At 31.9% G+C, this 21,145-nt stretch overlaps 1 protein-coding gene across 1 annotated transcript; it reads left to right on the top strand.

Moving 5' to 3' along the window:
• The first annotated feature begins 3,046 nt into the window (after positions 1-3,046).
• LOC145586475 (uncharacterized) lies at positions 3,047-17,695 on the top strand. The gene is made up of 8 exons (XM_081643320.1): positions 3,047-3,788; positions 7,822-7,983; positions 8,203-8,301; positions 8,496-8,588; positions 8,704-8,823; positions 9,010-9,147; positions 9,279-9,623; positions 17,139-17,695. The coding sequence occupies exons 1-8, from the start codon at positions 3,546-3,548 to the stop codon at positions 17,442-17,444; spliced, it is 1,506 nt and encodes a 501-aa protein (XP_081499446.1). The 5' UTR covers positions 3,047-3,545; the 3' UTR covers positions 17,445-17,695.
• Positions 17,696-21,145: the final 3,450 nt, after the last annotated feature.

A 21,145-nucleotide genomic window follows, 5' to 3' on the forward strand; every position in this document is an offset into this window, starting at 1 on the left:
TATAATATGGTAAAAGATATTACTTGGAGAATAATCAAGGAAGATATAATGTAGTAAAATAAGATACAAAACATTTAGGAGATGGAAAAAATAAAATTAAGGAAAATGAGAGATTTTAAGGAGATAATTAAAAAATACAAATTTCCAAAATAATTTACCCAAAATCCAACCAAGGTGGCCAAATATTTTGAGCTTCCATGCTCCAAATTTTCGGATTTCCTTTGTAGTATTAAGGGAATGTTTTTGCTAGATTTAAGGAATTAAAAATAATTGTGTAAATATTATTTATTGTATAAAATAAATAATTAATAAAATAGAAATTATTCACTAAATGAAATAACTAAGAAAACAAGATTTTGAACACATAGAAAATCCGAAAATCATTGTAAATAATTTAGAAAATTTTAGCCCTTTTAAATAAATGGTAAAATATAATTTTGTTTAATTAAAATATCCGAAATATATATAAATAATCCGGTTTTTAAATAAAATAAATTGATAATAAATCTTATCCAAAATCAAAAATAATAATTGAGTTTAAAATACTTTTGGCGCCAAAATTCAAATGTCATTTTGGCTCCAAAATTCAAATAGTAAAATAAATTACTAAAATACACTTTTAAAGATAATACTAATTAATTAAAAATACGTTTCAAAAATACGGGGTATTACATTAAATTTGCTCCGTTTATAATTCTCTCGTGAGAGATTAAAAAGAGGATGCTTTCTTTAAAAAAAAGGAAAATACACATTAAATGACTAAGATTTACTCTTTTGGGTAATCCCTGGTCTTTGGGTCACTTATGATGTCATAAGCACCTTGTATATAGTTTGTGATGTTGGATGCACTTGCATAAATTTTGTGTTGTTAGGGACCTTACTTATTGTTGGTGTTATTGCGGCCAATTTTGTCTTTTATTAATAGAGACTTAGAAAACTCAATAGTCAAAATCATGTCTTGAAATGTGATTAATCAATCTCTAACACTTAATAACTAGACAAAGTAATTCTTAATTTTAGAGCTAATCATTAATGGCTGACCCAACTTGAAAATGGTATAGATTGTCAATATGTTTTAAATCGTAAATTGACTCGTAAAAGTTTGCTTTGGCTTGAAAAGCGCATCCTAATTTTGTGGGGGTAGGACATAACTTTTATTTTTATCCAACCAATGATTGATTTAAGATGAAAAAAGTTGACACAATACTGATTGGGCGCGAAAAATCAAATTAGTTTCAAGGGTTTACGACACGCTTAAATAAATGGATCAATACTATACGTCACATTAATTTTTTTTTTTTTTTTTTAAAATAGTAAAAACAATTCATTAATAAATACGACATCATAACAATAATCAAATTTAACAAATACTCCCTCCGTCCCCGAATGATGATCACTATTTCAATTTTTGGACACCCAAAATGTTAGTCACATTTCACAATTTTAGGTCCCATACAATAGCACAAAATGACCTATATACCCTCTTTTTTTTTGCTGTATTATCTGTGCTTCCCAAAATACCCTCATATTTGCCTTTGTACTTGTGCCTTAATTGAATGAGTTGTCTCCCTTTTTAATGACAATCAGTTTCTCTCTCTTCATTTTGTTTTGCACATGATTGGGTTTTAGTTCCCATGTACTTTATTTATTTCACCTTAATTCATGTGATTTTCACCCAAAAGTGACTATCATTCGGTGACGGAGGGAGTACATAATTTGAATCAAATAAAAAAGTTCATAAAAACTACGATCGTCGAGCAAATCTTGTAATGTGGAACATCTCCCGCGCGCTTATATCGATGAAAAATATAGCCTTTGTTGCAGAGACAATCTAACGAACCCTTCTAGTCGTGAGGATGATTTCCATCGGATTTATATGATTGTATTTGAAAAATTGATAACCTTTGCAACACCGCATAATTTTCACTAAAGAAACGAAACAATTTCACGGCAATCCATCAAATCTATTATCTCGGATTAAAAGTTAAAGAAATTCCCCCTCAAAAAGAGAGAAAAACTATGTCTTTCGTCGAAAGTTGATAAACATTGTCTATCGAATAAGATTGAAAAAATTGTCTTTTGATAAGGTCGAAACCCTATATTACGAGGAAGAAATAATTCTAAACCTAAAATATAACAAACAAAAAAGTCTTAAAAAAAACAAAGGTTAAGGCTTTTTACCGGCTAAAACGATAAAAGCGCATTCAAAATCAACAATGGAGGCTAGGATTTTTTTTTTTTTTTTCTTTTAGAGAAAAGGGAGAAAAGTCAAATAAGGGGTTTTTTTTTTTTTTTTTTTGTTTTTTGTTTTTTTTTTTCCCACACATTAGATAACTCACTTAAGGGGGAAAAAAAAAAAATCAATAATCATACAATATGACACAAACTAAACAGTAAACATGGTAAAAATGGATTTATATATCATTTAACTTTACAATCCATTTAACTTTGAACACAATCATGAGCATAACACAAAACTTTTGTTAGCTCCATTTGTTGCTCATTCTTACTCTTCTTAAAAAAAAAAAAAAAAAAAGAAGCATCATCCACCACCTAACTGCCCAACACTATTACACCTAAATCATTTTTATTTTATTTTATTTTTTTTATAAAAAAATACTTCCTCCGTTTTTATTTTATTGCACCATTAGGACTTTTACACTATTCACTTAATCTCCTTTGACCATCATTTGTGATTTATACATTAGCAAAAATATAGTCATGTGAGATCTATTTAGATTTGTATCGAACTCTACTTTTCAAATATCAAATTTTTATAATTTTTACAAAAGTATTATTAAATATATTGATAGCTAGAGTAATGCATTGACAAGCGTGAAATCCTTTATTATGCAATAAAAAAACAATGGAGGAAGTATAAGAAACAAGTCAATCACACACTCCATAAATACATAAATGTTACAAATTATTTCAATCATATGTTGTTAATGAATTAAGGGAACCAAAAATTATTGCCAATTTGCCAGTCCTAAATGGTTGTTCTCGTTGTAAATATCAATAATAATTCAAATTCATACCATTTCAAATTAATATCAACGCTCCAACAATAAAATATTCAAGACGTATAAATATTAAAGTACGACACAATTTCAAATCCCCCAAATTTCGTCTTCTCCGCCATTATACTACTTTGAAGAGCTCCATTCAGCTCTTTCCCGTGAACAAACACAACGCCATTTTTGCTCAAATTTTCTCTCTCCTCCAAAAATGTTCTTCACTAAACCCTAATTCAACTCTCTCATTTTCTCTCTCCTCCATCAACAATGGCGACGGCAGCATTCAGGTCAACAACACGGCGAACATCAATCGGAGGAGACTCCAATTCCAACTCCAGTACTAGTCGGAACTCCACATCATCGTCGTCGCACCACCGCCGTTCACGGAGTGTCAGCCGCTTTTCGCACCGACTTCCGGCGGAGGTCTCGCCGGAGTAACCGCCGTCGGCGAGTCGTAGGGGTAAATTTGTAAATACAGTACGAGGTTCTGGTGTTCCTGAGATTAGTCTCGATGATCTTGCGATTGAGATGTTTTCGTCGAGTGATATTGGTGAAAGAGGGCGAACTACTTCTGATGAGGTTTCTTCTGCAAATAGAGATGATAAAACGGCGTCGCATCGGAGAGGAAGGTCGGTTTCTAGGCGTGGGGCTAGGGTTGGTGAGCTGAGGAGTAAGAATTTTGGCGAGAAAAATGGCGATTTTGATGGTGGTGCTTCTAGAAGGAGGCGGTCGCTTTCTGTTGCTCGGAATTATCAAATTAGCGATTCTGAGGTATGGAATTTTAGTAAGTATTTTAAGTTTGTTGTGATTTTTGGAGAATTAGGGGTTTTGATTGATTAATTTGGTTGAAAGTTTTGAATTTTTGGCGGAATTTAAAGTTGATGTGATATATGGATGTGGGTCAATTTGTGGATTGAAATTGCTAGTTTAATTAATAGGACCTATCATATTAATTAATTTTTTTTTTCCTCTCTTTATTTGGAGTCAATGTTGAGAGAAAGTAAGTACTCATTATGTTGGGTGTATTAACTTTTGAAGAGGGCGAGGGATTTTGTTTGTATGATTGTGGTTTTGTGTTATATGCACTGTTTTGTAAAGCTATCTTTTTAATGTTTCTTGATGCCATAGATTATATGCCAATTTGGAAGATGGTACTCCTTATAAATAATGATAGGTTAATGCTATATGTAGTCCTAAGGGCTATATAGCAATAAATACACTCTTGGAAATTGTATAAAACTAGGAATTCATGACAAAAACAGGCGTAAATTAGTGTAATTAGTATTTATATTTTGATGATTTCTTAAATTTTTACGATTTCCAAGTGTAAATTTAATGCTTATATGTAGCCATAAGCGCTACGTATAGCATTTTCCAATACTTGTGAGTTTGTGGTTAATATTTTGAGAAATTTCATGTCAATTTAATTTAATTTTCCTTTGTTTTTTAAGGTTATAGGGATTAGATGTTTACACAATGGAGTATTATGTGCCCCTCCGTCCTTTTTATAAGTTACATTTTGATTGCTACAATCTCTAATGCACATGCTTAATCATGAATACATATCAAGCCAAATCTAACTCAATCCCCACATTATATAGTTTTGATGTTTATATTTTTGTGTGTTTATACTATGATTTTTTATAAGTCAATTATAAAAGTCAAAATGTAACAAGCAAAACGAAAATAAAGAGTACGAAATTTGACTATAATTTTTTATTAGTTTTTTTTAAAAAAAAAAGATATTATGCCAATTGCAAAGTATTAATATCATTTATAATTTTAATTTTATTTATTTATTTATTTTTTTCAGTTTTCTTTTATAGAAAAGTAAAGATATTAATAATTAAAGTTATGAAGACTAGTGATTATCTTTAATTGTTGCAACTATTAGAAAAAAAAAAAAAAACCAAAAGAAATATGTGGTTTTCATCCCAGGCCTCGTTTGGTTAGATATAAAAACAAATTTTCCATTTAATCTCATTTTCCTTTGTTTGGTTTGTAAATGGGTGAAAAATTGCATCCTTAGTGGTGATTTGGTGAAAAACATTTCCTTTGTAAAAATAAGGAAAGCCACATTTACCTCCCTATTTCTTAACTCCTTTATACTTTTCTCTCATCCATCCTCAAATTTTCACCTCCTATTTATAATTTTTCTATTACCTCCGTTTCATATTGTGTGCAACAAAGAGCTTGTCACGAACTAGAAGGTGAAATTTGGGTTTTAGTGTTAAATGGAGAAAGAAAGATAGAGATGCATGTGATGATGAGAGAGATAGAGGGATTTGACAATTTAAAATGAAAATAAAACATTTGTTGCACATAATTTGTATTTTCTATTTTTAGTAAATGTTGCACATAACATGAAACGAAAGGTAGTTTAACTTTTCTTTTTAAGGAACTAAACTAAGGAAACTGAATGTAATTGTGGTTTTCCTTGAAAACATGTTTTCCATGAAAAATAATCTTTCATTGAAAATGTTTTACATTTAATACAATGGCAGGGAAGTATTAGTGGACTATTATTATGAGGTAAAAGATTAGATAGAGTGTGTATTCATCAAAAGCCGGAAGATGAATGCTGGATGGGTGGGGTGGGTCATAGACATAAAGGGAGTTGTTAAGTGCAAATGGTGTAACTAATCAAATATTAGAGGAAAAGTAGGTAATTTTGTTTAAAATTAATGTTATATAAGGGTAATATAGGAATTTTACATCACAAAACTTACCAAAAAAAAGAAATGTGTCAACTAAAAAGAACTTAACCAAAAAGAAATGTGTCAACTAATACAAAACCGAGTAATTAGTTACCTAATTAGGTATTACCTAGGCTATCTTTGGAGAGCATGTATATCGATTATTGCTTGAATTTCATAGCCTTATAGGCATACTATTTGACACAATATTTCATGTCACAAGAATTAATAAAGATTTGACATAAACATCTACAAAATTTTGCAGTTTTACCTATATGACTTCATTTTTTGTTTAATTTGATGAGTAAAAATGGCAAATATAGTTCTTACAACCAAAATGTTGTAACTGTGAGCATGTTATCTTCATCATTTCCACATTTTCCTTGACCCACCTGATAGCTCTTGTGTATGCTGTGCTGTCTCAAATAGTCTTACCGAGGGTGCCTCTTTCTTAGTCTGGAAGTCATATGCTAGATCACTTCCTTTGATTCCATTAGAAAAAATCAAAACATCTTTTGGACTATCGGTCCATGCTGTATTAATGATTGGGTTGTCTTCTTAGAGCACTTTTGTAGGGTGACAATTTTACTTCTTTACTTGATCTTTACGAGTGGGTAATATACAAGAGAGAAAAGGGTGGGAGGTGGGGGAGTGAAATGACCAGAAAATGGGAAGTAAAAGGAAAGTAGAGAATAATGACTTATTTTTATTCATTCTTTAGGGAAGACAGATAAAATGAGGATCTGTTAACTCACTTGTTGGATTGGGTGTCTGTTTGTAGAGTACAAAAATGTTATAGCCAGTTGTGTGTGCATGTATGTGTATTGTGCAAAAAGGGTGATATCTGGTGAAGGGATAAAAATATCAATTCAAATCATTGCGAAGGATCCTGATTCCAGTGGTCTTTTTCACCCTTTATAAGAGTTGTTTATAAAATTATCTGTTTGTGTTAATGTGAATCTGCCAGCTCTTAGATAATAACTGGTATATATTAGGAACAAGGAGATGAACTGAAATCTGCAGACAATGCATCATTGAAGACAACTACTTGTTAGTGTCACAGTTGACAAATATATTTGTTACTTCTAATAACAGTAATAAGTATTGTCGAGGCAATTTGATGATTTTTGGACGTCAATGCTACAAATGCATTATTTAGCTTTCAATCATTAGAAAGTGTGCATTTTCCCATAAGCACCACTCTGTGTATCTTGTAAAACTGGGCCAGTTTAAACTTCAAACATCTTTGGAGTATGGTGGTGAGTGACCTAGTCTTCCCCTCTCTCTGGCCAAGCATGGCAAGCAGAATGGTCAGCAATAAAAGTGCCCGAAGCCTACTTCAAAGGTTTCAAAAATATACTTCCTGTTTGTCTTAACTTACACTACCTCTAGGTTTTTTTGTTTCCTACTCACTTTCCCATTTACGGCTGCTCTTCAGTTATATTCCATTTTTGGCATACCCTACCATCTTTCCCTCTTACCTCATGATATTTATCCCTTTCCATACTACCTCTCTTACTTTTTCTTAGTCCCAACCATCTTTTACATCCTCCCTCCTACCTCGTTTTACAAACTTACTATTTCCTACACCCACACAACTTTTAAACTATCTACAGTATAATAAGTGAGTCTTAAAAAAAAAGAAAAGAAAAAAAAGAGAGGAGGTATTACATGCAACGCTAATTATTTGTACCATCTACTTATTAAATTTGACCACATTTATATATTGTTGATATATAAAAAGGAATAATGTTAATTTGTAAATTGTTGCTGGGTAACTGTTAGTGTATACTTTGAAATTATTTCCTTGTAGATAACCAAAGATGTTAATCATCAAAACTATGTGTCAAGCATGAAAGTCAAATTGTTGCAAGTATTGAGAAATGGAGGAAATATTGATATGAGTTGAGAAAGAGAATACAATCATCAGAGGTAGACTATTAGTTAAGAGACTTACTGATTACACATGTTGCTGAATTAGTTTCCTTTCCTTTTCTTTTTAGCTGATAATATTGCAAACATGTTTGCTGATTGTGTTAGCACCTTCTAGCGAGTAACTTATCTCTTGATTTTTGTGTGACACGGCTTCTGATTACTTGGAATTACAGAATGAACACATTCAGAAAAACAGGAGTCTTGTGAAAGCCAAAGATCTTAACACGTGGAGCAAACAAAAGGCTGCAATGCAGCCAACATCTTCTAATCAGCGAAGAGGATTGTGGAGGTCCTCTAGCCAGAAAGATCTCTTGAGGTCATATGATGGGTACTCTGTAAGTGCCACCCTATCTCTCTTTCCATTCCAAACCTGTTGATGCTTTCTACTGTAGGTTCATTATAAATTGCTTACCTCAAACCCCTAGCTTGAAGAAGCTGTTTGGACTGGAGCATTTCTGTCGGTGGTTCAGTGTTGTACTAATACAGTTATATTCATCTTTAAGCATCTAGGTATCCTGCTTATTATATTCTAAAACTGTTGTTATAACTCTCAGAGCTATTCCTCCACCCTAACTGATGATGAAGGGAATGATGCTTGTTACAATGCTAACCGGAGAATGAAAGACATGCAAACTGCCTCCAAACAAAATAAGGTTATGTTCTGGAGTGTGTTGGTTTTTTTTTTTTTTTTTTTTTTTTTTTTTTTTTTCCCTATATATATTAAGGAAGGAGGTGTTGGATACAGTAAGTGATTTGCTTGCTGTTATCCAAATTAATTGTCTTTTATGTGTCTGAATCTTTACTCTTATGTGTACCTCACCTTCATTATATTTTTCATGACTTACAGGAACCACAGGCAAGTGGACATGGGCAATGGTCCAAAGCATTGCAAAAAGACTATACGAATCCTGCCAAAGATATTAGGCTAGATTATAGACAGGTTTGGTTTCTCCTCAGGTGTTTGGGTTAAAATATTTCCTTAACACTATCTGTTTCTTATGCTTTCCTTTTTGGGAGCTGTCCTAAGAAAAATAACTGACAGCATGTATGTACAGGTTAAGGCTGAGAACCAACTGTCAGAGTTGGCTAGTAACAATGGTCTTCAGTCATCAGACTCTGATGCTCTTAAGGCTGTTTCAACTGTTAGGAGGAATTATAAGTCAAAACTGGAAGAGGTAGGTCTTAGTGTATGCCTTATTGCTTAATTATTTAGTATGAAGTCATGCATGTGTTCATTATTCGTTATAATCAGAAATCATTTGATGGTAAGGTTCATCTCATCCGCTGAGTGCTTATCAACTGTTGTTGATCTGATAGTCAAGTAACCGTAATACCGTATGCTAATCCTCTGCTTGTCACAGTCTGAAAAGCGTAAACAAGAACTCCTTGCTGAAATAATGCTGGAGGAGGAGCGTGGTAAAGAGCTAAAAAAAATTGTTGGAGAACTGCTTCCTCATCCAAAGAGCACTCCTGTTAAAAGAGCTGCTAGAGGAAGAAAGGTACATATTATCTTAACCAGGGATCCTCACTGCTTTAGAAGCACAGGAAGTGCACATCTCATTCAAGAAAAAAATCGTTTGCTTGTCATTTATTTAGACAGTTTCTGAAACTCTCCATTTGTGAATTTCAGAGAAGTACTGACACAATCAGAATGCCTAAGCAATTGGTAGAAGAGGCTGATAAAATTATTGACGAATTTATTTCCAGTGTTGAAGAAACTGATATCTCATCATTTGATGGTGAACGGAGTGATACCAGTTCTGTTTTTGGGGGTGCAGTAAAGCCAACCTGGCAATACGGAGATACAGAATATTTTAAAAGTCCAATGAGATCTGATTTGCTTCCTGGTGAAATGGATGGGGTTGTTCTTCCTTGGTTGAAGTGGGAGACTGGCGATGATGGCACTCCTCTTCTGGGAAGTGATGATAAGCAACATCCTACAACTCCAACAACTGTTCTACAGGGTTCACAGGAGGTAATGTACTGTTTAATATTTGCACCTTGTAATTTGCTACGTCCATGCATTGCTGTTTATGGTATCGTTGACATGTTATCTTGTCAAATTTGCTTACATAACTGATTAATATAATTGAATGATGCTCCACATGATTGCAAAGTTACCAACAGCGGATACTTTTATGATTTGGTGTGGAACGCCATAGAAAAGCTATAGGAAAAATTGAATCACTTGCTTTACTATTTCATGTCACCAAGTGCAACAACCCTGTACCAAATGAAAAGCTTTCATATTTTATCTTGATCAAAGCATTGATCTGTGTTACTTCCAACAAGAGAAGTTGTTACTGGTTAAACCCCCCCCCCCCCCCCCCCCATTTGACGTATCGAGGATTTTCAGGGTATGTTCATTATAAAGAGTAACAGTTTGACTTTGCTTTTACTGATCTGAGACATTTTGTCTAAATGATTTCTCATTGCTATCAATATGTTTAAATTAGTTGAACCACATGATACAATAGAATAATGCCTAAATTCCTATTTGTTCTCCACCATTATTAGAATATAAGATGTATTTATTTGACCTTCAAAAAAAGTAAATTTGAACTAATGCTTTGAACCTAATGAACACGGATTTTGTGTCAAAATTATTTTGAGTGGAAAAATCCATATGTAATTCGTGAAATGATCAACTATAATGTCATGATATCTGAATGCATTTATAAAATCATTTGGAGATGTCCATAAATCAATGTAAACAAGCTCAAGAGAAATGAGGAATTAAAATTGATCGGTAAAAGGGAGCTTATGACTCTTATTACATTGACATGATTAACTTTTTAAAAAATCAAAACTGAGGAACTAAAGACTTTCAGTTTAAATTGTGAAAATAAAAATTTGAAAACAGCTAAAGATGGATGGCCAAGTTTATGAATCTATGATGCCAATTAATTACCCGAGCTTTCACAATAGTCAAGGCTAGAATAAAAGAAGGGTCACTACTCCCTAGCTAGTTAGACCACAAGGGACATGGTGAGAAGCTCTAATATCTAACCGCTAAAAGGTGGCTGAGGTGAGTTGGGTTACCATGGCCATGTTAGCTTTTGGTAATTGTTGTGGGTTGGATGGTGGTGGGAGGGTAGGATGGGTTTGCGGAATTTTTTCGTGAAGATATAGAGATAATGGTCATAAGCATGGCACCGCTGGCATTTGCCTTGGTAACCCATACCCTTTGTTATTGACGTTTTTCTTTAGATAATATCCAGCAGCCTTACAGTTAATTATATGGCACTTATGACTTTATGAGACTTAGTTTGGTGAGGGAACAAGTAGTAGAAGAGGTGATGGGGTAATAATGGAGGAAAATTGAGTACTGATGCTTACCTTACATATAAGTAATTTTTCACGAAGCTCATTAAATTAACGAGTCACAACCATTTAGCGAATCAATGATTGATATTTAGAGCTGTCTAGCCCTCAAGGTCTTGTTTGACGAGCTTCTTTGGCTTAATAACCCGCAAAAATAACATGCTGATTGAACAGGTACTCTAATTGCATTTGTATATGTTGATTTTTTTGAAGTACCTTTGTAATGAGCCAGAAGTTTGCTTGTGGAAGTTTAATGTCGTCGGGATTGGTGGGCATAAGGCCATAAGTGTGTGCCAGAATGTCCTGTGTTTCCTTTTTAGTGGAAGTACAAGAAAAGAGTGGGAAAATGGTGGGTCTTAGGTTTCCAATAAAATGAACCAAACAATAATTTATATAGCCTGACAAACCCAAGTGATGTAGAAAATGGTGGGTCTTAGGTTTCCAATAAAATGAACCAAACAATAATTTATATAGCCTGACAAACCCAAGTGATGTAGGACGTGTTGCTAGAGACTAGAGTAGACAATCTCATGAGTAATAGTTTCAAATAGTGGTGTGTATGAACTATTTAAGAACTTAAGTCAACCATACTAACAAGTGTAGTTTCAACGTTGATAATTTGTGGTGTTTTGTTTGTAGATATTTGATAAGGTGGTGACCATACGAAGACGAGTCAGTTGACTTCACTTAACTCTTTAAAAAAAAAATTGTTTTAAAGAATCAAAAGATAGAAAAGTAAAAATTTACAATTGAATTACTCAATATGAGAAGATAATATGCAAAATTGGAAAAATGCATGACTCTTTACACAAAAAAAAAAAAAAAGGCGAAATTGGCTGCAACAGCATGAACTTTTAAGAACTTGCGCTCAACAACACGAACTTTGACTAGTAGCTCAAACAACACAAACTTTGACGTAAGGTGCACGAAACATCATAAATGATTGTTGCCGGAGATTCTACCGGAAACAACCCATATGTAATATTTTATTATTTTCTTCTTTTTATTAATTTTTTAATGCAATTACATTAGGTTTTTTTGTAAAAAGAAAATATAATTACCATGTAATTAGTATCTCATGTGCTTTTTAGTTTATCATATACATCTTTTCCCTGCAACCCATAATTTTTTGGTTTTGCTTGAAAGTCCTATTTTAAGCTTTTACAGACTTTAGCTCCATTTGCAACTCCACAAACTTTCTCCTATCCATGAAACCTTGAATCTCCGCTCCAACAATCAATTTGTTCTTCATTTGCTTCAATTGTGCTTCCAATGTTTCATTATTGTTATTGTTTGCCTTCTCCTAAACGATGAACAATAGGTTGAGCTCAAGCTTTCTAGGTTCGTGAACTAGCCAGCACAAGGACGACGCTTGCGTGATTTCACTACGATTGGATCTTCTTCTTCGCCTATCAATGGTGTTCTTCATCCATTTGAGTTTTTTTTTTCCCTCTAATTGGGATGTATGTCAGTGGGTAGGTGTGGGAAGAATAGTGAAGTAATTGAGAAATTAGGAAGCACGTGAGATACTAATTACATGGTATTTTTTTTTTCTACCTTTTACAAAAAAAAGTCTAATATAATTACATTTAAAAATTAATAAAAGAAGAAAAATTGTAACAACCCCAAATCTCCCTCTATAGAGATACTAGTATAATACGTATAATTATACCGTAGATATACACTTGGGCGTATTACCGCCGCGTGATTACGCAAGGCTACTCAAAATACTTAACTCAATTAACAAAACTTGAAGCGAGAACTCAACTTTCTTTTATTAATACTTGTAAAAATAGTAACATTGTTATGAGTATTCAAAATAAAGACTAGACCAACATTCTTAAACTAGGTGAAGAAAGTCCCGGGACTCCCGTATGCTCATTCATGACTTCACCTGAAAATAGTCAAGGCAAACCAAAACAAATAGGAAATACGGATTAGCAAAATATGCTAAGTACGATTCCAATGATTCAATATTCAAAATAATAGTTAATAAAACCAATTCCTTTATTAAAAACCAATTCCTTTTAATCTAATTCCTCACCCAATTGTGCACACCTCCAAAGCTAGTCTCCTTATATTACAAGGCTATTCTTAAGGAAAGACCCGGTCAATAAACCAAATCCGTATACTTGGATTACCAACATGCTTATAAAACATTAATAATAATAATTTCAATGGTTTAATAAATCCTTCTAATATCCAATAATTTCATTTTAATTCAAACTCCTTTTTAATAATTCCACATACTTTCAAAATCAAAACCTTTTAAATAAATACCCGAGAATAAAATCTCATATTAATTATTAGCTTTTCAAAACCAACAACTATTCCTTTAAAAACTTTTATTTAATTCAACAAACCTTTTAAAATCAAATCCTTTATTTAAACATGATAAATAATTCAAATCATTCAAAACATGATTTAAAAATCAATCCATTAAAAATACTTTTATTAAAACAAATACTACATTTGTTAATTTTTATGTGCAACTTTGGGGTTTTATTTGTGAGATATAAAATATTCCACAGTTGCCCATAAAAATTAACGGAGGTAGTATTAAAATCAATACCTCCAAACATAATTCATTTCAAAATCGTAGTTCAAATCAATTTAATTCAATCATCATAAAATCATTCAAAAGCATGTTATTCAAACCAATTACTTTCAAAGACATCTAGCCACTTAAACGTACCTTGATCCTTGCTAGCAAAACTACACAAAAAGAAACTCAAGAACCTTGATTCCGAATATCAATCAATATTTCACACTTTCAAAGTTCAATCACAAATACACCTTGCAAATAATATAACCATAAGGTTATCACAACATAAACTCAAATCTAATGTGCATGGACTATAAAAGTCTTTAAAAATAATACTTTAATATAAAATTGTAGCTTTGAAATAGGTATTTGTATTTTAAAAAACTAACCATGAAGAAGATAAAGGAATAGGAATAAAGAGAATTGAATTGGAAAGAATAGGCAGAACTTGCAGAGGTCATAACTCCTTCAATATAACTCCGAATTGGGTGATTCTTGAGCCTAACCTCAAGGATTTTTCTGGCTTCAAAGATAAACGGGATGATTTGTCTAAAAAGAGGAGAAGAAAAGTATGAAAAGGTTTAGGGAAAAGAAGAATAAGAGAGAAGAAGAGAATTGGATTTTTGGTGTGAAGAATATGAGAGGTATAAAGGAGTATTTTTTTATTTTAAGGTGAGTAAGAATAATAGAATGTAGGAAAATGTGTTTGTCATGAAAATAATATGACAAAAGAGGTTATTTAGGGAATAATCGAAGATGAAATAAGATAGGAAAATAAGATGATCAAATCTTTGTGAGAAGGAAAATATAAATTAAGGAAAATAAGAGATTTTAAGGAGATAATTAAAAATACAATTTACCAAAATAAATCACCTAAAAATCCATCATGGTGGCAGAAAATTTGAGTTTTCCTAAACTCATATTTTCATACCTCCCTTTAGATATTTAGGGAAATAATTTGCTAGTTTTAAGGAATTAAAAATAATTGTGTAAATAAAATATATTGTATAAGATAATTAATTAAGAAAATATTAATTATTCACTAAATAAATTCACTAAGAAAATCAGATTTTCTACACTTGGAAAATTTGAAAATCATAGCTTATTATTTAGGAAATTCGGACATCCTAATTAAAAAATTAAAATATAATTTTTGATTAGTTAAAATATCCGAAATGTATATAAATAATTCGGTTTTTAAAATAAAATAAATGGATAATAAATCTTATCCAAAATCCAAAAATAATAATTGAGTTTTTAAAATACTTTTGGAGCCAAAATTTAAATAGTAAAATAAATTACTAAAATACCCTTTTTAAGAGAATACTAATTAATGAATTAAATATAAACACGTTTCAAAAATACGGGGTATTACAAAAATAATAAAATATTACATACGGGTTGTTTTCGGTAGAATCTCAGATGGCAACACTCATTTATGATGTTTCGTGCACATTTTGTCAAAGTTCATGTTGTTTGAGCTACTAGTCAAAGTTCGTGCTGTTGGGTGCAACTTTTTAAAAGTTCAAGTTGTTGCGGCCAATTTTGTCAAAAAAAAAAAAAAAACTTGTTACAAACAGTTACAAGATAAAAAATATGGACATGCAATGATGAATAATTTGTGGTGTTTTGTTTGAGGATATTTGATATGGTAACGACCATAAAAGGATGAGGCTGTTGAAGCATTGTTGGGAATGACAAAGGTGGAGCTACATTTAATGCAATAAGGTCAAGTGATTTCATATAACAATTAAAAGGTGAAAAGTAAGAGCTACATTTAATGCAATAAGGTCAAGTGTTTTTTTTTTAAAGATTGGTATTAACTTAAAGCTCCATAATACCATCTTTTATCTTGAAACCGTAAAAGAATTTATCTTGAATTATGTTGTTAGTTAATACCTATCTAACATGTTTCAAGATAAAATTTGATTTGTTACGTTACTATAAAACTATGGTCAAAGTTAGTACTTGAATAGTGAAAAATAAGGCCGACGTGTCAATTATTCGGGGATGGAGGGAGTACCATTAATATCTTTAATTATGAAATTTTAATATTTTGAAAGTGTACCAAAAAAATCTAACAAGAACTCATATGTGTTTCTTTTTTAATGAATGAATCATAAAAGACGGTCAAAGAAGGTTGGGTGAATAGTGTATAATTTTAAACATTGCGATTATAAAGAAACGGAGGAAGTATTTTTATGTTCTTTTATTTTGAGAAAAAGTGAATTTGTTTAGCCCAGTGTGCTGCTTTGAAGTGAGACACATATGATAAGCAATAAAAAAATGTGGAAAAATTGACATGTGCCTCAAGGGGTATGCGGTATGCCTCTCATCAAATTCGCCCTTCTATACCACAAAAGGCATATGACCACTTGAAGTGTGCTTTTTATTTTTTATTATGCTTGTTGTCTATGAAGAACCGTAAGTCCACAATTGCAATAGTATTCATGGAAAACTTAGATAGGAAGAGAATAAATGATCAGGCCACTAGGTGTCTTTTTTTTTTAGGAGGGTGGGGGGCTTTTGGAAGTTTGTTCAAGAATTGGAGTATCTTAGTTAATGTGAAGCAAAACCTGGTCATTGAAGAGCTAATGCTACAGGAGAGAGTAAGGAGATCAATAGACCATACATCATAAAATATTAAAATAAAAATACATGTATAATCTCCTTACTCTCCTATAGCATTTACTCTTCTATTGTTGGATAAAAGAGGTTTGTTCAAGTGTTGAAGTGGTCATAGTTAACAGAATTAAAGAAGGCAAAGCTTAATAGACTGGATTAATGTAGTAGTTGACGGTTTATCTCAAGATAAAAAGGTAAATTACTAGCGCCACAAGTAAAATACTTCTTTATACCCTTTACCATACTACTTTCAAATTGGTTGGGTGTTACAAAAAATTTCCAACATTCCACTCTGTAATTGTAGCTTTAAGCATGTAATATGTTAAACTCCAATGGTTGTTTAGATACAAGTAATAGTTGGGTCATTTCATTGTATTTGAATGGATGTTTTGTCTTCTAAAACATCCGTGGTGAGATTGAGAAACTAGAGAGTATAATTTTTCATCTCACCCAATGTAGGTAAAATCTTTGTTGCGATACTAAATTAACAATTTTACAGATGAGAAAAAACTTCTGTTAATTATTGCTAAAAGTCAATTTTTTCATCTCTGTTTTCTGTGGTAAAACCAAAATGGCAAAGGTTTAGTGGAGAATTTCCTTCCTTTCCTAGCATTTGGGGATTGCTTTCGTAGAATTTTTTGTAAAAAAATAACCTTGTTGCCAGTTGATTATCTCCATCCAAGGAGGGTCTTGAAAATTTCTTGGTTTGTGGCTCATAACTGGTGGAGAGACTCTGGCTTCTGAAATCTGAATAAAACCATTTCCATTAAATAGTTGTTTCAAGTCATGATAATGTTCACACTTTTTTCAACGCTGTAGTAAACGTAAAAAAGATTGTGGGTCATACGAGTTTTGTTATTGGAAAATGGAGTTCAACAATTAGTGATCATGTGAATTTGTAAAGTGGCATGTAGAAAACTATGTTGGGATCCAATATAAGTCTCACTATTAAAGTTTCGTATAACAACATTTTTAACTCTCTACATTGGATGGCAGATGACTGCTGGGGATGAGCAAGAACAAAGTTCAAGTTCCAAAAGTAGCCGTGGGAGTTGGAGTCCTGGAGTTGCCAATAGCTTCTCTTTGGATGTAGGAAATTCCAGCAAATCTGGAGTGGTTGAGAGCTACAAAAGCCAACTTTTATCTCGAGTGCCCAGAAAATCGCAGGTGGATATAGATGATTATCTAAAGCTTACAAGCAATGAGGGTTTCCTTTCAGAAAGATGGATACAGCGGGAGAGAATCCACTCAGGCGGTCTCCTTATATGTAACAGTAGGTCTTCCGGAAAATTTCTTTATTGAATAACTGCAGTAATCCGTCTTATATCTAGGTGCATTGATCAGTAGTTACTGTATTCCGACTGATTTCTGTCGATTCTCAGCGTAAACCTGTGAGGCTATGTAGTTATTATTAAGGTCTCGCTTGTTTATGCTTTTACTTGTGTTGGGGTATATATCTTGAAGCAATTATGCATTCACCACACCTTGGCTGCTGTACAAAGTACTGTCGCTACTGGAGTTTAATACCATATGCAGTTCTTCATAGCACTCTATCTTCCATATTGTCTCACTTTAATACCATGATCAGTTAATATGATTTATGACTACAATGTAAAACTTCCTTTGCCTCTAAATAAAAGCTCTATTTTTGCTAGTCATTGCTTTTTAAAATGAGAATTGTATGGCCAGTGGGATTAAAATGGAATAAAAAAGAAAGTAGTGGGTCTAGTTGGTCCTTAATAGCCTTTTTTAATATTTGCATGGCTTTGGCCAGGTTTGGGTTAGGTCACTTTAGTGCACCGGTCATTTGAGACTAAACAACGTTAGTAACAACATTTGATCTTGGGGTAGAGGTGGTCCCTGTGTGAGCTGGGTGGGCTGGTCAGGGTTAGGTGGTTAATTGGTTGGGGTAGCTTGACACAGAACTGACTCGTGTTTTGGGTAGGGTGGGTTGGGCCTTAGCCTGGGTTGAAGAAAATGCACACATCAGGGTTGGTTTAGTGCGTTAGGTGGGTCAAGCTGGGTTTGTGAGGTAGGTGGGTTGCGAGTGCGTCGAGTTGGGTTCGTGGATTAGGTGGGTTGCGGGTGGGTCAAGTTGGGTTCGTGGGTTAGAGCTGTGTCCCAACTGTTCTAAACTGAGTCCCAAATGTAATTCATTTGTCTGCTACTTGAAAGCTTTCTCAGATGTGCCTAGGTTTGCAACTTGGCAACTGATCTGAAATTCTGAATCGACAAAATCAGCAATATTGACATATTGTTCTGCTGAGCCCAGAGCTGAGAGTTTTTACCAGCCTTCGACATAAGAACCTCATGAGATCCTTGCTCAACAATCTTAAGCCAGAAAATTTAACAGGTAGTCAAATTAGAAGCAACTTAAAATTCTAGTCTTAACACCAACCAGTTCACAGGTTGATAAAACTCAAAGAAAGTCTATTTTGCATGCTTACGTGGCAAACAAATTTTTTAATTATCAACACATAGTAAGAACTAATACTTTAAAACCTAGTCTCAACTAAGGTCTTCTTTTGCTTTGGTAAATACTATCTAGATAAGGTCAATATAACATGTCCTAAACCTACTTTCGTTCGTGCATGGGTTATTATTCTACAATCAACTAAGGCCTCTGTTCGGCTCTACCAAAAATAATAACAATCTATATTAAATTTATACGAAATACGGAGTAATTTATAATGTTCAGATTTGAATATATGATAGAAACTAAATATTTATTTTTACTTCTCTTTATCATTATATATTACTCCGTATACTTTATATTTTGTGAAGTTGATCCAATATATTAATTTTGCATCAAAGAAATGCTAGGTACTACGTTAGTTCAATTACGTGTGATGTAAATGTTAGATGAGCTTAATTAATCCCACACCCTTTTTCTCGCTGCCCGAATATAAAGGGGACCAACTAGGCAACTACAAGTACTATCTTCTTGTTTACACTGTTTTACGAATAACAACCCAAATATTAGGAACATAAAACAACTATTGGAAAGGAATTGATAAAACATAACAGATTGAGATAGCAAACACCCTTAAATTCTTGGAATATGTTATAAATTTATATATATTCGGGTGCACCATACACCCAACTAACTCAACGTTAATTTATGTTCTTTATTAATTTGATGATTAAAGGGAAAATAATCATCAAAATAAGAAAAAAATACTCATGGGTCTACAATGACCCCAGTGTATATTAAAAATTAAAATCTTTCCTTAATTCTAGGGTGCTACAATTAAAGATTTTCTTTCAAAGAGTCATAGATAAATGCATAAATCTTTGACAAATAATATTGTAAACTATATTATTTAGATACTTTCTGTAAAAGGTCAGACACAGAAAAGTATTACTTTAGATGTTATGCATCATGAAACCGTGAAACTAATAATACTTGGATAGAGTTTTCTTTTTGGAAAGGTAAGATTAATAAAGCAATGATTTTTTTAAAAAAAAAATAAATTTATGATTTGATATTTTGATTATATATGCAATAAATCTTGCGTGAACCTGGTCCACAATAATATTATTGTTGACCTAAGGTTTATACACACGTAACTGACATTACAACATAGTGACCCCTAATTATATTATAGTAACTTTATTAATAACATAGTAACCTTTTTAAAACATGTGTGACCTTTAATATTATTATGAATTTAAAGTACGAAATTATGTTGAATAATAACCTAATTTTAACATTATGATCTTTATTATTCATATTGACCATTATATTAAAAATTTCATTAAAAAAAATTAAGTTGTTATAGCTTTTATAATGTCACACTAACTTTTATTTCAACATAATAACCTTTATTTTAATATAGTGATCTTTTTTTATTAATAAAACAATCATATTGTCTCTAATGTTAGTGGTGCACAATAAATGAGTGTGAACCAGGTCCATTTAAGAATTTGTATTATACATGTGCTGGATGATTAGTTGCCAAAGCAATGATTTTTTTTAGTTTTTACCAATTATGATTTGATCATGTAATCAAAATATATAGGGTGATCGAATATTTACAAATTGGGATGATCATCTATATTAAACTAATAATTAATTGAGCTAATCATTTATTAAGTTAATAATCAACTGGGATGATCACTTACCTTATCAATGAAAATTACTCCACCATTATTTACCAATTTACTTATCAAATTCATGCATATTGATAATTGATTGTGCTAATTTACTCTTTTATTAAGTTATCAATCAGCTGGGATGATCACTTACCAATTATGTTATCAATGAAAATTGCCATTTACCAATTTACCTATCAAATTCATACTGATAATCAATCTTAATAATTTATTAAGTTTATAAAATCAACTGGGATGATCACTCACCATTTATGTTATCAATGAAAATTAACATTTACCAATTTACTTATCAAATTCATTTATCTTATAAGTTATAACGATTACCTTATCAAACTAAATCGTCTATTGATTGATTTATCAATCATGTTAATAAATACCAATTTTCTTATCAATTTGGGTAATCACTTACCAAATCACGAGTTTTTAGATAAGGATAAAGATAGTGGTTTAAAAATACACAAGTTACCGTAATTTAACCAACAAATTAACCAGATAAACATTCAATTTTGTAATGTATGTAAAAAATTACGCAGGTTTAAAATTTTTTTACTTAACAAAATAAGCTAATTAATTTGTATCCCTACAAAATTGTGGGAAAAAGGAAGTTGATAAGTCAAAGTCAACAGATTCACATGATACAACATCCTAAAATCACTGAAGTAAAACTTTTTAAATAACTTTTTAAACAAATTCACATTCCCACCACCCATGAGTCCATGAACCATCATTAAAATCAGGATTCGATTGTGTAGGTAATATCTATTAATTATTATTAATTATTACAATATTTTTATAAATGGAAATTAATTATTATTATTAATTATTACAATATTTTTATATATGGAAATAAATCAATAAATTTTATTTTAAAAATAATTATAAAAGCC

Source organism: Chenopodium album, chromosome 2 (assembly GCF_948465745.1).
Source record: "Chenopodium album chromosome 2, dcCheAlbu1.1, whole genome shotgun sequence".
NCBI lineage: Eukaryota > Viridiplantae > Streptophyta > Magnoliopsida > Caryophyllales > Amaranthaceae > Chenopodium > Chenopodium album.